Genomic DNA, 17,524 nt, shown 5'->3' with positions numbered 1-17,524 from the left:
CAATTTGTTTTGAATCAGTCTCAAAACAAAAATTGTATTGTTCTGAATCATCAGACTTAAAGGCACCTACTGGAAGCCACAGCTCATTTCTAAAATATATCCACCAATGGGGATCTCTTCTACTTATTCAGTTCAGGGTCACTTATTTAATTTGATTACTCTGTGATGTTGTAACATATTTCTTTAGCAGGTATGGGTTATTAATGTTACCAAAGACCCACATGGGAAACTAAGACTGTTTTGGAGAACCTCAGCAATAGGATGAACTCAGTTCTCTTCAAAAATAATTTGATCTCTTTATAATGTGCCACTGTTAGGAGTAGATTACAATTAGGGTCCTAATTTTGGCTTCTTGTAATAATTCTTGAGGCGCAGAGACAGTATTCATGCTTTTGTTGTGACTTCAGATATAGATATGTGATATTTTATTTATTGGCTCTGTCATGTCACAAAACAATTAAGGGTTCAGGATGGCCTAATATAACAAAATAATTCACAATATCACAATTTATTGTATGATAAGAAGAAGAAGACAGAAGCGTTTCACTCGGACTTTTATTTTGAAAACAACCCCTCTGCACACGTGATCAGAGTTCTGCTTCCGGATGTTAAAGATTGTTTTTGCTGTTCGTGGTTCTGCTTTGTTACATGTTGTCAGTTTTTTTCATTTATTTATAAATTGTCTTTACAAGTTTGATAGGATACATTACTTGTCATTAAAATCGCTTTATTTATGTATATTTTTGCTAACGCGATAGCCTTATGACCAAGTGTTTGGACCTCTGGGATGTTTAAACGGAAAACATTGACATACGAAGCTAACTTCGGGACTAGCTTACAGGTACTCCTGGAGATTTAAAAATATTCTCGTATCTAAAACTGATATTAGTAACAGTTACAAGATAACACTGCCACGTATTTCAGGTTCTAGAAGATGAGTAACCATCATTTTACCTGTTTACAATGTTTTAAATCTCGGACCAAAATAAGGTGAATGTAGCTGAATGGAAGTGTAGTAGGAAATCATTTGATTGCGTTGCATGACGGTTTAATAACAGGACAGGTAATCACTGGTTTATGAAAGAACAGGTGGCTTTAATTCGTTGTTTGAAGTAACAGGTTACAGGTAACTGCACCCATCAGTGCTGTCATATACAATCACTGGGCACTTTATTAGGTACACCTTGTTTGCACCGGGTTGGATCCCCTTTTGCCTTCAGAACTGCCTTAATTCTTAATAGCATAGATTTTATTACCTGGTAGGCTGTGGTGTTTAAATTATGCTTGGTTGGTATTAAGGAGGTCAAAAAAATATTCCCCACAATGAGTAGTTAAGCAGGTGTACCTAACTAGGTGGTTGATGGGTGTAATCACCTAGCGGTAGCATCAACGGTATTGCTTATCATACATTTCTCCTTAATTAATATATAAAAACAGATGTGTTCTCATAAGTGGTGTTTCATTTCAGGATGTCTAAACTTGAGCGTTTGAACGCCCGGGTGGCCAGACTCCTGACCGAAGCCGTGCAGGAGGTTCTGGAGGTGGTGAAGGAGACGGTGTCAGAGTACCAGGAGAAAACAGCCAGGACACAGAGAGAGAACGAGAGTCTGAAGAGGAGACTGCAGGAGCTCCAGGACAAGATACCAAAAGAAAGAACCCATGAGAACACATATAATTTTTGTGAGGAATTTATTATTACAGATAATGTAACATTTTTGTTCTGCTTAAGGTCTCTTATTCATGATTGCAAATTTCACAGCTGTCCTGACTACAAGTGGGCCATCAGCAGAGGAGTGCGACACAACAGCGAAACAGGATCGGAGCATCATTCAGAAGCATGACTCGGTTGTTGTTGCTCTCGCAGAGCAAAACAGCAACCAGCTCAACTATGTCTTGAAGCAGGAGACTAAAGAAAAAGAGAGCCACAGCGGTATTCAGACACAAGCTGAGTCCAAGTTGGCGCAAACATCCACAGAATACCACAAAGTACAGCTGGCAGATGCAACGCACAACTTAGAGGGGCAGTGTATGCCGTCTGAAACCAGGGACGCCGGCGCAGACCCTTACTCCAGCGCACTGTTTGGGTTAAACATGGCTGCTATCAAAAGTGAATCAGAGCCCACAGACTGCATGTCATCACAACAACCATGTCTTCAATCTCAGTACACCGGCTGCATGGATTTAAGCTGCAACTCCTCTCGTCACACCTCTACCGAGACCCTCAGGCCGCAAGCTAGCGCCGAGCCTTATGGACTCGTTTTTGTTCGTTCAAATCACATGGCACACAGGAGGCATGGATTAGCAAAGAACACCAGGGCCGGTTTGGACGGCAGACAGATCAGGATGGAGCACCTCAGGAGAGACGGCTTCCACTTGTGCGTGGTCTGTGGAAAGACGTTCAGCAGGGTCGGGAACCTGAGAATCCACCAGCGCTGCCACACAGGAGAGAAGCCGTACGGCTGCGTCCAGTGTGGAAGGCGCTTCAGTCAGGCGGGAGACCTGAAAAAACACAAAAGGGTCCACACGGGGGAGAAGCCGTACTACTGCAGCCAGTGTGGAAAGAGCTTCAGTCGAGGGGAGAACCTCAAAAGACACCAGAGGATCCACATCGGAGAGACGCTGCAGTTGCAGCAAGCGTGTCAGGAGCAGCGGTAGTGATTACAGCACTGAGTCGAGTGCACATCAATAAAATCAGCAGTTTTTTGTTTCTTTTTTAGAGATTTTTAAAGGTTGATTTTTGACCTATGATCCTAGTTTTAGAAACAGTTGCAGTGTATTTAAATTGTTGCTAACTGGAGCTGTTGGAAGGCTCCTCTGTTTGTCACTCTAAGCATGGAGAAGCCAGGCGTCTGTTTTTTACCGTCTTAACCAAATAGGGGAAGTCTTTAAAAAAAGCATACTCTCTATATCTGATATATCTGGTATATCATATCCGTGCAGTGTTACTTTGGTGACACAACTCAACCGAGTGTTGAAATTGTAATAACAGACGGCAGCAGATGGGCTTCCATGCATTGTTGTAACTTGCAAGAATATATGTCAGTGCTCAAGAGAAGCATCTTAAACAGGAAGCTTCTGTCACCTTTCAGCTAATTACATTCTCAAGGTGCCCACAGGACATATAAATAAACACCAGGCATCAGTGTGGTTTACACAGGGTGTATCAAAAGAGTCATCCAATTTGGAAAGGCTGTATTTTTTAAAGAAACAGTGTTTCAGTCATTACAGGTGAACGACTGAACAGTTAAAGCACTTTGACAACAGATTATTCCTTTTGATACACCCTGTGTAATGAATAAAGCTAGAAATGTAAAAAGAAAGGCACAAAAGCATGCAGGTTTATATATAAATGTGAGCTTTTCATTTAGATCGAGAGATGTTAAGATTTTATTGGAGCTACATTTGAAACAGCTTATAAAGAAACAAGAGTCTGTAAATGTTCAGTGATACATTTGTATGACCTGTGAAATCGAATCGAACTTATGTATGCTTAAAATGTGTTTATATGTATGTCTTGTGAAGCTCCGAGGGAATGTGACTTCTAAAAGTTGGGTTGTGCCCAAATGTTTCATAAACACTGCTGCTTCATTTAAAAAAATTAGATTATTAGCATTTTTTTTTACATGTTTCTATGATATTATGAAGAACAATAATAAGCATTTTATAAGATTCAAATAGATGACCCCTCCCCGAACCTGGTTCTGCCGGAGGTTTCTTCCTGCTAAAAGGGAGTCTTTCCTCTCACCAAGTGCTTGCTCATAGGGGATTGTTATTGATGGACTTTGCTCCATCATGCTGGAAAATTGCCACCAGATTGCTCTTGGATCACGGGAAGAAGTTGGGCTTGGAGGACATTTGTAGGATAGTCAAAGTAATAATAATAATAATAATAATGATAATGGATTGCATTTATATAGTGCTTTTCGAGACCCTCAAAGCGCTTTACAATTCCTCTATTCATTCAGTCTGACATTCACACACTGGTGGAGGCAAGCTACAGTTGTAGCCACAGCTGCCCTGGAGCAGACTGACAGAAGCGAGGCTGCCATATCGCGCCATCGGCCCCTCTGGCCATCACCAGTAGGCGGTAGGTGAAGTGTCTTGCCCAAGGACACAACGACCGAGACTTGTCCATGAGTGGACAAGCAGAAGCCCAAAAGCTTTGATCGGCTTGAGAGCTCTGATCATGCAGATCTCAAAAGCTGATATCCTGCATGCCACAAAGAATTGCAGAAGTTATGAAGAAGATGATGAAATGCTTGTGATTGTGCTTCTGTGCCATGGAAACATGCAGGGGTTAAAGTTTCATTCCCACATCTTCAGTTAATGAGTAATGAATGTGCTGCAGTCTGGCGTCCTTCCAGCTGATGCCATGGAGATACTTACTTAGGAAGAGTACTGTAGCATAAATGGAGTAACTGTGTTTAAAGTGGCAGGTAATTTCAAAGAGCTCAGCAATAAACACACAAACTGTCTGTGCAGCTTGGCTATGCAAGCTAAAGATAAAGCTGCTATTTTTCAGAGAGAGAAAAAGTGAATCTGTAATAAGATCATTCTCAGAGATGGAGAAAAATAATAAGAGGATGATGAGGTTATTTTCAAAAGCTATGAACTCAGAGAGCGACAGTTGACAAGCTAGAAATTTAAAGCTTTACATGTTTTGTTATGTTAATGGTTCTTGTTCTGTTTTTGTTTTTTTTATCAGAAGCTAGATCTGTGCAGGATGTTTTGCTGTAGCTGAACGGTTATTTCAAGTTGTGAAACTTGAATTGGAATCATTTTGTGTTATGTAAATGGTATGAAAATATTACACAGTTCAGTGCAGGCTAAACTGCTATGTTAGCAGTGTTTACATCCAGTGTACAGTACTGTGCTGTGTTGTGCTGCTGTAGAGCAGGCTGTGGTATTCGTGGCCACTTAAATTAGGTGAAGCAGTGGTGGAGATGGGTAACCAGGTGAAATATATGATATAAAACTCAGGTAAATTTACTTTGCTGATGCTTTTGCACTGATGAAATTCACCTTTATTCAAGTGAAATTTAACACAGTTTGATTTTAAAAAAAAAATGTAATTCTGAAGTTTAAAAACCACCAAGGTGGATCGAGGCTAGCAGCCGTCAGTTTAACTTCAGACTGATGATGCTGTTTAGCTTAAATTCTACCTTTCATATTGCCTTTATACCAGCCAGGGGTTGAAATAACCGCTTCATAGGTCATGTTAAAATCACAAAAAACAGTTACTCTATCAGCTGACAGCCTGTACCCACAAAGAGAGAGGAACTCTAATGGCACTCACAATGAAAATTAATTTGTAACTTATTAGTAAGTGATTCATTAGCTCATGCTGCACTGCTTCAGTGGATCTTAGGGGTTTGCAGCCTGTAACCCATGGAAACATGTAAGAAATAATCTAAATAAGAAATGAAGCAGCAAAGTGTTTAAAACACAGAGTTTTGGCTATACAAAAGGAAATAAATATGTTCTTGCAAGTTGGTGTGCAGGAGTCTCTTTGTCTCCTATGGTACCAGCATTACAAATGCTATATTGATATATTGATGTGTCTTCTAGGTCTGACTCCGTTATAACAGTTTCCTGTGAAACGTTGGCTTGAAAAGGAGGTTAACTCGACGAGTTGACCTCTTTCGGTCACCTGCAGAATGTGTCGTCATTTCAGTAAATGTCAGAGAAACCTTTTAAAAATCTGAATTGCATTATTGTCATTAAAGCTACCCGACTTTCCAGACTGATTAAAGGCTTTCTGATGGTTGGACATATGTATTGCAAGTTAAACTTGGTTTGTGAAGCAAAGGCAATAAACTAATTTATTACCATTACCGATGGCTCAGTGAGTGACATTTTAAGCAAACTGTTCTTCAGCAGACTGGTCAGCAGCCACAGGTATATTGTGTAAGTAATTATCACATGCACCCACTTGGGTTTTTGCACAGCATGTGTCAGCAGGGTTTTTCTGCTAAAAACAACAGTGACCACATAACCTAAAGAAATCTGCACATCAACATTGTTTTCTGAAGCGGCGGTTCACTCAGAAGCGTTTGAGAAACCACAGGTGCTGGCACAAGTGAGATTCAAATGCCACGAGAGAATATGCAGTATGTTAACAGTACTGCAAAAAAGTCTTGAGCCACCTCGCGTTTCTTTATGTTTTGCTTCCAAGCAGTCAGACTTTTTGTCATTTTTTAAACGGTCTTGAGTAATAGTTCTCAAAGCTTTCTGGAGGTTTCTATTTGGACATTCGCTGCTTTTTCACTCCAGTCCAGTCTTTGTATTTGGACATTTTCACAGGACATGTTTTTCTTTGTTTGTTAAGCCACTTAACACTGACCTATAAAGCGTAAAAATGTGCATAATTCAAGGGGTGAACCACACATAACAGACAACTTAGCAAAAAATCTGTTTTTAATTGTGTCTGTAGTTATTAGTGGCCTAAAAACGTCATATTTTTTGAGTGTAATCTACAAAAATATTACCAAAGATAAAAGTTTAACAGGCATAAAATTGCATTTTTGTACCAGCTCCCAAAGAGCTATTAGCCAAAACCCTGACATAACACTGTGGTGTGCAGTGTGTCCTTAAACTGGACAAGTGGAGCAGAAATTAGGAAGTGGCAGACTTACAAAACTATCTACAGAAGATAAACAATATCTGAAAGTGCTTTCCTTACATAAGAGGATTTATGGAGTGATGAATTAAAATGCTAAAGGTCAGGAGGGAGACACAACGGTGAGTCTTTACAGTCACTGAAACACGGTGGCGGCTCTGTCATGTCTGGAGCTGCATTTCCGCCACTCGCATTGGCGGTCCTGTCAAAACTGATTCATTTCAATTCAGTTTTATTTAAATAACCACAAATCACAACAACAGCTACCCCAAGCTACTTTATATTGTAAGGTAAAGGTCCTACAATGATACGGAGAAACCCCCAACAATCATATGAAGGAATTATGGAAGCAGAAAACTACCATCAGATTTGATCCACCATAAAATAATGTTGTGTGCATTTATGTTATCAAGTTTTCACCAATCAAGAAGACCATTTTCATTAATCAAGAAGGTCGATTTTTGATCCTCATTCATATGAAATTTTAAAGTACTTTTAAATAAAAACAGCATGAAGCAACGCAGGTTTTGTAAGAGGGCCCCTCTGCAAGACGAAACCGCTGAATTACACAACAGCAGTGCCAAACTTCAGCATTTGAATTGCTTTAAACTGCATCAAAGGAGCCGATTTTACAAGTATGACACATTTACAACTGATTTGGGTAAACTAACAGGGTTTCTAGCCTAAGTGATAAAGCCCGGGGACCAGCCCATTTATTTAAAGTGTTTACGTGTAGCTGCGCTCACCTTACCAGGAAGCGATTGATTGACTCAGACGCTCACAGAGGAACGGCTTCATTTTCCCATTTCACAGAGGTGAGTAAACAAGAACCATGTGGATATGAGAAACTCATCGGCCTCTCCGTTTCTCAACTTTTAGGCATATTGCCAACGGAGACTGGTGTTGAGTAAGTTTGTGTTACTACAGGCGCGCGTAAACGCCTTACTTGAAAAACTCGTCTTATTCATGGCGATCGCCGTGTTTTCGGCTGAATACGAGCGAAACACGACTGTATTTAAGTTTCCGTTGTAGAAAAGAAAGCAGTCATTCTTATTGTTGAGTATGAACGCCGAGATATGAATGCATTTCCTTGTTTAAAACGCGGGAAAATGGCGTTTATTTGGCCGCTGGGCGACAATGGGTCATTAAAATATTGTTAACATAACTTCTCCTTAATTATAAATAGTCACAGCAATAACATGAGGAAGTACATAAAGTCTTTCTTTTTCTTTCTGTCGATCTGTGGTGTGTGCGTGGCAGATTTTGCTCCGGGCACACTGAGATGTTGAAATGAAGATTGATGAAAAAGTCCTCACCTATTTTGAATCTTGCAACTCACCTGTGGATAAGGAAGGGTACCTGTACAAGAAGGTAAGACGCCCTGGCTCAGGTTTACAGGGAACCTGATTAACGTATTATTTTGAAAAACAAACAGAAAGGGTAGTGAGGTCATCTAAAGTAAATAAACTCAGAGGGGATTTTTTTAAAAACTGTTTTTAAGTTCAGCTTTCAAAATCTCTGTGACATTTCACCTCCCACTGGGTTGCCTGTTTCCTCAAATCAGTTATGTAAGGAATTGAGTACACAAGGCGTTTGTACAGCAGTCAGTAAAACACAACTGTCACACACACACACAGGGTGAGATCAAGACTTCCTATCAGAAGCGCTGGTTCGTGCTGAAGGGGAACCTCCTCTTCTACAAAGACCGGCAGACCGACCGGGATCTGGTCGGAGTAATTGTTCTGGAGGGCTGCACCGTCCAGCTGTGCGAGTCCGAGGAGAACTTCGCCTTCTCGCTGGTGTGGAGCGAGCCGGGGTTGCGGACGTACAAGTTTGCCGCGGAGAACCAGGCCAGTCAGGAGAGCTGGATCAAAGCCCTGCTGTCAGCCAGCCACAGCTACCTGGCCCTGCTTGTAGTGGACATGGAGTCGAAGTACAAAGGTGAGGGCAGAAAGATGGAGCGGGTTTATCTTTGTTGGGGAGAGGGGGGCTAAAGAGAGCAGCCTTTGTTCTGGAGGGCAGCTGCGAGAGGCGTTGCATCACTGTTTTCCTGCCTCTACATCAGACACCTGGTACACTGTGGTACATACTGTACACACACACACACACGCACGCACGCACACACACGCACGCACATTTTATGATCTCGCAGCATCAGTCGCATCATTATAATCACTACTAATGTTTTATCTATTAACAGAGTAGTAATCAGAGCACAGTTCATTTCAACCAAGTTTTTATTGTTAATATTTGTTATTCATCGTTCTGCTTTTGTTCTAAAGATCGGTCATAAATTTCTCATAGCCACCACAAAATCGATCTCATATCATATACAGACACGTCTCATTAAAACAAAGTTGACATGCTCTCACAGATTTGGGGGCATTTTGCTTAAAAACTGGCTAAAATGACGGTTAGTTTCACCTGTTAAGTAGTAATTGACTTAAGTGGTAATTAAGTTAATATCAGTCGTTGAATCCGTTTATGGACCTGATGTCCTGACCATGAGGTGTGAGCATAAAGCTGTCGTAAAACAGAAAACATACTAGATTTATGTTTGGTGCTAGAGCGGGCCATCCAACTGGGAGGTTGATGGTTCGATCCCCAGCTCCTTTAGTCTGTACACTGAAGAACCCTTGGGCAAAATACATTTATCAGTGTGTGCGTGTGTGAGACAGAGAGAGGTACAGGACTAAAATAAAAATAAAAACTAGATTTTTGAAAAGAAGTATAAGTAACTGAAATGATTTTGTGAATAAAAATGAAAATATAGAGGAAATATCCAGAGTTTCTGTGTGATAGAATTCTGTGACACACTTTGAGTCAACCACCACCTCTGACACGCGCCCTTCTTACAGCTATAATCAAAAAAAGACTAAAACTAAAACTGAAACTAATAAAAACTAACTAAAATTAGACATTTTCAAGCAACAGAAACTAAACCGAAAATGGGAAAATCCACTCTGGAAACTAACTTAAAGTAAACTGAATTTAAAAAAACATAAATTAGAAGATTCAAAGCTAGATTAACTTTGAGGCATGTAGTAAGGGTACAAGGGTTAGCATAGAAAAGGATCGACCAGACATATTCTTTTACCTTTATTTCTTGCAAGTCTCATCCTTTCAAAGAGTGGCCTGTGTCTGAGTCTTATTGTGTCAAAAAAACAACAATCCTTATCTCGAAATTTAATTTTGGCTGCTCACAGAAAACTCCTGAGTTTTAAAAGGGCAAATCTGAGCCTCCGTATAAAAGTCAGGTCAGATTATGTAAGTTAGGAGCACATTAAGTGGTGCAGAGGGGCACAAAGATCAAGTTAAAGAGGTTTTACAAAAACAAAAAAACTAAAGCTTTAGTTCAGGGGTGTCAAACGTAAGGCTCGGGGGCCAGAATCGGCCTGCCAAAGACTCCTACCTGGCCCACTGGAGAGCTTTGGAAAATGTGAAGGACAACTTTAAATGTTAAACTTTTAACTGTATTTTTTTTTTTTTTTTTTAAAGTTTACAGCTTTTCCAAGTGATAAATACCTCCCCCATGGTCATTCCTGTAACACTAATGTCAATAAAGAAACAGATAAACAATTAAACAACATGGATTTCCTGTTTTTTTTTTTTTATTGTATGCTATAGACATTAATGATTTTTACAGCAGGTTCACAGTAAAAAGAAAAAAAAGACATTCTGTTATTTCCCCCAAATTTCCATTTTATAATTACAACACAGTCAGAGCTAATTTTACATATTTATTTCTTACAGTTTGAGCCTAAAGCAGCATTTCTTTTATCATGTAGAAAAACTGACAGAAAAAACTTGGATTAGCACCTGTTTTCTTAGCATGTACGACACAGTGCTTTATTTGTGTACATTTTCTGAGCATGTAGTGATCAGTAATCCGTATTCCAGAGCCCAGAGCCTGAATAGATCACCCACTGATTGTGGAGTTAAAGGTTAGATCAAAGCGTCATTGAGCAAGTGGATGGAGCTCTGCCGTACACATGCAGCATGAGCAGATTTTGTCTTTCTCTTCATGTGCATTCAGCTCCTTAATTTCTATATTTCACTGTTTTTTTCTTCAGATGCACTTGGTGCACTCTCCAGTAAACCAAGCAAACCTTTTGTCATGCCAAATTTCAACGCCATCCAGCCTGCTGCCGTCTTTGTGACCTCAAACACCTGCACCTCATCTGCGCTGGGAACAGCACCCAGCCCGAATTCCTGTCCAAACCTACAAGCTCTTACCATTTCATCCAAGACGGCCAGTAAGAAATCACCCAAACTGCGACCGAAGAAGAATGCCAACGTGGTGCCTATGTTTGATCCATTTCAGACGATTGGGGAGTACGACTTTAACCAGCTGCATGAAGATTATGGAAAGGAAGTAAAGGAACTGATTGTCATGTGGTCAAAGAAAGGACACGACGGTGCGAATGTTCAGGAAGAAAACTTGATAGATTTTGAATGATAAAAGTTTGCTTTGTTTCTAACCCTTAACTTATAGAGAAGCTTTATCATGCATACATGCACTGGATTAGAAATGTGTCGGTAATATATAGTTGACATAGTTATATTTGTTTTCTTCCAGAAACATGCTGTTTCTTTTTTACTTACATTTTCATAGATTAGTCAATAAATGATCTATGATCATCTGTGTTATTAACCTTTGTTTGTCACTGCAATGATGTTATTTCCTAAGTTGGCATTTTTATAAAGTCACACACCTGAAATATGACCTCCATCTGCTCCAGCTAGTCTACTGTCTCTATACTGGACATACTATGGCTAACCAGTTCAGGTGAAAACCTTCCTCTTAAGACAGGGATGTCAAGCCTGTGTTACACTGTGGGCCACATACACCACATTTTGATTTTAAGGAGGCTGGATCAGTAAAACTGTCCTTTCTGTCCTTTAACGTTTAAATACACATTTACTAAAGAAATGCTGCTGTGGCAAATGAAAGAAATGTGTCCGCACGACTCTTTGGGATTAAACTGTAAGAAATAAATGTGTTAAATTACAGAAAGGATCCTGGTAGCTTAAAACTAGACTGAAATTTTCTGTTAATTCACAGAAAATGTAAATTTCTTTTGTTGATTTTTTTTACTGTGAACACATTGTAAAAACAGAGTTTTTCCTTCGCACAAAGCTTTCCAGTGGGCCGGATTTGAGTCTTTGGCAGGCCTTATGTTTGACACGTCTGTCTTAACATGCCGAACAAATTTCACCGAGGACAGAGAATGAAAGAAACTGTGAAACGGTGATATAAAATTTGCTTATTAATAACAGCTTCATTACTTCAGAGCTGATAATACCTGGCGTGTTTATAAGAAATAAATCTGCCAGCCATTAAAAAGGCCTGAGTTAATCTGTAGCTGAAAGTTGGCCACATTTCCATTTTAAATCAGGAATTGTCCGATCAAGGAAACATTTCCCTTTGGGCTCTATTATTATTGATGACCTAATGAGTCCATTTTGCCTCACAGATTTAAACAATTTGACCAGTGACAGGGTAAAAAAGGACTGACAGTTGGCTCGGGGGGCAACGCAGGCCAAGAAGGGTGAAGTCTGCTAAATTTTAGAAGGGGGTCGAAATGGCTGAGAAACAGAATGGCAGGAGGGCAGCAGGGCTATTTCAGTCTGTACAGCTGTCTTGTCTTCGTAGTCTTTGCTCGGTCTTTCTCCTTCTGTGTCTGCATCGCTTCTTTTTTCAACCTTCGAGCCTACTGCTGAGCTGGCTGCTTATCGGCTTCACATACAACACATTTTTTGCCTCCTCCTTGCCAATCGGGCACTTCGTTTTCCATCATTACAAAACATTGCAGATAATTTAGGTCATATTTTCCCACGTGAAACGCTACGCCCACGAGCCAGCTAAGACTCAGAATCGCTTCACGCCAGTGCGGGATACCAATACATACATACCTAAGCTGTACAGTTGTGTGATTGATGGCCAGCCAATGATGCTCATATATGGGGTTTAGTGGGTGGGTCACTGTCCTCCTATCCTAAAGCAACTATACTGGGAACCTCGAGGAGGAACCCAAATTAGTGCACCCATGGCGGTAAAGTCATTTAGTCCAATCATCATTTTGCCTGTTTCTTTTTTTCTTTCTTACACTTGAATCAGTAAAACAGAGAAAATGATTCACTATCCTGGGTGTGAGCACCTGTTTTGTCTTTAGTCCCTGTAAAGGTGGCCTCTGTGATCTATTTTGTTCCCCTCCCAGTCACGCTTTCAATGTTATTCTTTCCACTGAGCATTTCCAGCTACTTGAGGCAGTATTAAAAGGACTGTTTGGATTTCTCACTGATGCACGGTCACTTTTTCCAGAGACCCAGTGGTCGTGTGTCATTGCTGGACCTGGACCAATGTCCGTCAGCCAACTGTTTTCAGGTTTATATACACCCTATACACCCTGATGGCCACTAATGATCTGGCCATGGCCACAAACCTCAGATCAAACCTATCATTTAGACAGGTGATGACTTCAGGAAATGTTAGCTGAGATATTGAGCAGCACTGGAGTACTAATTAATAGAAGGCAGCGGGCCGTGCTGACTGCGGGGTAACTGTCCCATCTGTGTCTGTATTAAAGCAGTAAAGCAGCAACACTTTGCCATCACGCACTGGGCTTTGAAGTCTCACAATAGATGTATAAAGTTGACAGAAATAGCCACGACAAAGACTCAGTGAGTAAAATGGGGACGTTTCAGTTGTCCTTTACCGTGTCCCGTCTGTCCATATTAGTCCACACACGACACCAAAGTCACTGTTGGCATTGAATTCACCTCATTCCAAGACTTCTGCGGCCTATTTTGGATCATCAGTAAACCGATCCCCCCAGCCACCTCCTCGCTCCTCCCTCTTTTTCTTACTATACCCCAGCTCTATTTTCCTGCCAAACCTGATGGTGTGGCTAAAGTTAGCCCCCTATGGGCTAGTATATAAGGCCCCAGGCATTCAATACCTACATGTCAGTCACATCGGCTTGGTGTAGGCTTCTCTTCTTGACCAACAACAACCTCACAAACTTGAGAGATGGTGAGTGTGGCCACTTCATTGGGTTTAAAAAAAGTCTTTAGGATGTTCTCTACATTAAAATGATGAGATGGGCGTATCATTAAGATATTTGCTATCTGGACTACCAACATCCCATGAAGTGAACTTGAAGGAGTGCCAGTGTTAGTGTTATCTGCTGCCTTGAGCTAAAGTTCGGGAGGACCTGTTCCTTATTATTGTAGTCCTCAACAGATTACATAGTGTTTTATCCTAAATTGGGTGATTGTTTCAAAGTTTAGAATTTTTTTTAAGAGGGGGAAAAATTCAGTCATTACCCCAAAGATAGATTCAACTGGCAAAACTGCCAATCCAAGCTTAATTTATTCAGGAATAAATTTTATTTATTTATTTTTCTTCATATGATGATTTTGGGAGTTAACCAGGATCTGCTTCTTTAGTTCATGTCATGTATGTATGGATTTTCTTACACCTCACATCATATCACAGGCACCCAAGAAAGCCAAGAGGAGGCAGCAGCAGGGTGAGGGTGGATCCTCCAACGTGTTCTCCATGTTTGAGCAGAGCCAGATCCAGGAGTACAAGGAGGTAACCTTTTCCTCATCACACCTCAAGCTTTCTATCAGTACCTTCTAAGGCGGTGATGTAACCGAGCACTCTATCATATGACCTTGAATGTAAAGTGAGAGAGCTGTCAGAAGATATAGATCTCGTCACTTTAGCTGCACAACAGCAAAAAATGCCTTCATCAGCACGGCAGGACAGTAAATATCAGCTCTCCTGTTGACAGCAGTTACCTCTGCTCTATGCTAGCTTAGGAATTCTCCTCGGAGACACTCGCTCCGTGACTCCACTGGAATGCGGCCCAACAGCTGGTGCACAGGGGAAGGGGAGCTCAGGGTTGAAACTGAAGGAATTTGGGGGTTTTAGCACTGTGATCAACAAGGTAAATAGTGTCGTTATCAGTAGATTATAGAAATCAGGATTCATTTGTAGGGGTTTTCTTCAGTAACAGATCTAAATGAAAGACAATACAATGTCAACAGTAGCTTGGCAGGCCCTCAAGAGGCCTCAGAAGCAGAGAGAACATTGGTAACATGGTCATAAGATTTAGTCACAAGGCAAAAGGATGACAGCTGCAATCAATACCTTCTCCTTAAATGTCGCAAGGGGCTTGTCTCACATTCCCAAGCCATTTTAACACCTTAGAAAGACAAGTGGCTGACCAGCTGCCAAGTCCCAAAAGGTTTGCAATGCCATCTTTGGTTTCATTGGGTGATACGCCCTCCTATGTGGAAGGAGAAGGAGCTAACTGCTCCACATTTACACATTTACATTGGCAGAGTGCCTCGCACAAATAATCATGAAAAACAAGCTGGATAATAAGGACTTGTGAGAAATGTGAGAATCTCAGTTTTCACTGGTTTTAATTAAGTGTTATTTTAGCTGAAGTTTGGCTGAACTCTGATCTAATCTCTGACTAATCTCCCGGTCTGCACCAGGCTTTCACAATCATCGACCAGAACAGAGATGGCATCATCAGCAAGGACGACCTCAGGGACGTGCTGGCCACCATGGGTCAGCTGAATGTGAAGAATGAGGAGCTGGAGGCCATGGTGAAGGAGGCCAGCGGCCCCATCAACTTCACCGTGTTCCTGACAATGTTCGGCGAGAAGCTGAAGGGTGTGTTGGCGCATATCAGTTGTCCTTTGTATTCTATTTCATGAAATACTTGGCGCTGTAAGGTGATGGTTGTTATTTATCTAAACAGTTAATGTTATGTGATTAACATAATTCTGAATTATTATTTTTTTCTATGTCTTTGTTTTCATAGGTGCTGATCCTGAGGACGTCATCGTGAGCGCTTTCAAGGTCCTGGACCCCGAGGGCACTGGCAGCATCAAGAAGGAATTGTAAGCTTATTTGCGTTTATCTTCCATCTCTTCTCTTCCTCTTTCATCTTAATCTTAAATTTCCTGCGTTTTCCCTCTCCAGCCTCGAGGAGCTCTTGACCACCCAGTGCGACAGGTTCACCGCTGAGGAGGTGAGCTCATCGGACTTGCAGCGCGATTTGGCCCTTGTTTTTTGCCAGGCTGTAACGCATTTCTTCATTTCCTCTTCATCTGCAGATGAAGAACCTCTGGGCTGCCTTCCCCCCTGATGTGGCTGGCAACGTTGACTACAAGAACATCTGCTACGTCATCACACACGGAGAGGAGAAGGAGGAATAAATCCTCGACATCTCTTACCTCTGTTGAAACCCACACTTGTCCATACCCTTAATTCTTCCTCCTCTCCACCAATGAAACATCCTCCTCGCACACACTCGCGCCCGGGTCGGCTCTTTCTTCTTACGAAAAGACTTGTCTCCTCTATCGAGATGTTCAGTGAGAGGACGGGAGGCTGTGGGGGTGTTTGTGTGTGAGTACCAACAGGGGAACATGGGATTATTTTCAATAAAAAATAATCTTGTGACACCGAAATGCTCTCTCTATCTCTGTCCCTGCCTCTTCTTCCTCCATCTTTTCCCTCCCCTCCTTGCCCATGACTCATTCTGTCCTCCTGTGTTGAGGCCAACAGTGCATGCATCATACCTACATATATATATGCATATGCAGTTCAGTGTGGTTGGTCAAAACGTCTCTTGGGTGCTGTGGTGCATGCACAGTCACTTGCTTGAAACAGGCGAGCAGTCTGGCCCCGGCGGTCTGTTAGTCTCAACCGGGCACAGAGTGTTTAATGGATCCCTCCTTCTGTTTGTACCGGCCAGGAGTGCACAGTAAAAGAGTGGGAGTACTGCGCTATAATAGTTTGCCTACCCCTCTCTTTTATTTTGTCACTCTCTTAAACACAGGTACGAAAGGAAAGGTTACAGTAATAAGAGGAAAGCACGATTTTAAAAGTCTTGTAAATAGAGAAAGAGATGGTGAAAGACGGTGGTTGGGTGGGCGGCATAAAAAAGCTAAATAAAAGCAAAAAAGCTTTGTTTTTGATTTTTCTTTCCCCCCACCTCACCCTCACTGCTGTTTCCACTCCTGCTGCTGTGACTGTGTCTCCACTGTAACAAATAAAGAAGTACAAATAAAATCCACTATCTTTCGTACCACACTGTGTCTCTTGGTTTAAGTGGGAGCGCGGGTGAAAGGACTGCCGGGTGACTGTGGAGCACCGACTGACTGTATTATGCATATGGTGAAGCATTATCAGTGTGAACTTTATCCATCATCCCATTTCTCAATATAAATCTATGATTCCAAATCAGGGGTGGGTACCACATTTTCAGGGTAAAGGTACAAAAGGATAAAAAGAAAAAAAAAACATTACAGCAATAAAACCAACATAGTAAGCAGAAGAACTGTAGTCTACCTTTAGATCTACTTCAATCCTTGATTCCAATAAATGTGACACCCTGTGAGTAGTAAAACCAAAAGTTGTTGGATAAAATAGCGACAAAATCAGATTTTCAAATGATTTAAACTCTCATATTAAATTTAAAATATTATACAGAAAGTTCCAGAATTTGGAATCGTTTTTCTTGAGACAGAATTGCAAAGAATTTGGGAATTTTGAACCCCCACCCCCAACCAGATCAAAAAGAACAAGATTTAGATGCCGGATTGGTTGGGGTCCAGGTTATTAACAACCACCTCTGGTGCTGTTGGAGTGTGGAGATGGTGAGTAGGGACTTTAAATCTAGGAGTTAGGAGAAAGGGAGAGAGCTGGCTGATATGATAGAGAGAATAAAGGCAGACATATTGTGTGTCATATATTGAATATGACGCTGCCAGCCAGGAGGAAAAAAGGGAGATCTATTGAGAAGGTTCCAATAAAAAGACATACAGAGGGTTGGGGTGTCTTAAGAGGATGCTAGCTTTAGGGTGAGATGGCGGCAG

The 17,524-nt window shown here is 41.2% G+C and overlaps 3 protein-coding genes across 4 annotated transcripts; all 3 read left to right on the top strand.

Moving 5' to 3' along the window:
* The first annotated feature begins 17 nt into the window (after positions 1 to 17).
* On the top strand, positions 18 to 5,834 carry LOC146381660 (uncharacterized). Its single transcript, XM_084937748.1, has 3 exons — positions 18 to 841; positions 1,469 to 1,680; positions 1,760 to 5,834. The coding sequence occupies exons 2-3, from the start codon at positions 1,470 to 1,472 to the stop codon at positions 2,653 to 2,655; spliced, it is 1,107 nt and encodes a 368-aa protein (XP_084793874.1). The 5' UTR covers positions 18 to 841; position 1,469; the 3' UTR covers positions 2,656 to 5,834.
* A 1,536-nt stretch (positions 5,835 to 7,370) lies between these two features.
* LOC146381659 (sesquipedalian-1-like) lies at positions 7,371 to 11,273 on the top strand. Of its 2 annotated transcripts, none has more exons than XM_084937746.1 (4): positions 7,371 to 7,434; positions 7,880 to 7,990; positions 8,257 to 8,560; positions 10,693 to 11,273. In XM_084937746.1, exons 2-4 carry the CDS (start codon positions 7,910 to 7,912, stop codon positions 11,076 to 11,078), a joined length of 771 nt encoding a protein of 256 aa, XP_084793872.1. In that variant the 5' UTR covers positions 7,371 to 7,434; positions 7,880 to 7,909; the 3' UTR covers positions 11,079 to 11,273. The 2 variants fall into 2 exon arrangements, with proteins under 2 accessions (XP_084793872.1, XP_084793871.1); XM_084937745.1 differs by having other exon boundaries at positions 7,434 to 7,526.
* A 2,021-nt stretch (positions 11,274 to 13,294) lies between these two features.
* mylpfb (myosin light chain, phosphorylatable, fast skeletal muscle b) lies at positions 13,295 to 16,983 on the top strand. The gene is made up of 6 exons (XM_084937747.1): positions 13,295 to 13,655; positions 14,121 to 14,219; positions 15,134 to 15,314; positions 15,466 to 15,544; positions 15,627 to 15,675; positions 15,761 to 16,983. Exons 1-6 carry the CDS (start codon positions 13,653 to 13,655, stop codon positions 15,860 to 15,862), a joined length of 513 nt encoding a protein of 170 aa, XP_084793873.1. The 5' UTR covers positions 13,295 to 13,652; the 3' UTR covers positions 15,863 to 16,983.
* Positions 16,984 to 17,524: the final 541 nt, after the last annotated feature.

Source organism: Perissodus microlepis, chromosome 8, assembly GCF_051167445.1.
Source record: "Perissodus microlepis isolate ML-2025 ecotype Zambia chromosome 8, ASM5116744v1, whole genome shotgun sequence".
In the NCBI taxonomy this organism is placed as follows: Eukaryota; Metazoa; Chordata; class Actinopteri; order Cichliformes; family Cichlidae; genus Perissodus; species Perissodus microlepis.
This window is presented reverse-complemented; position numbering and strand designations above follow the sequence as displayed.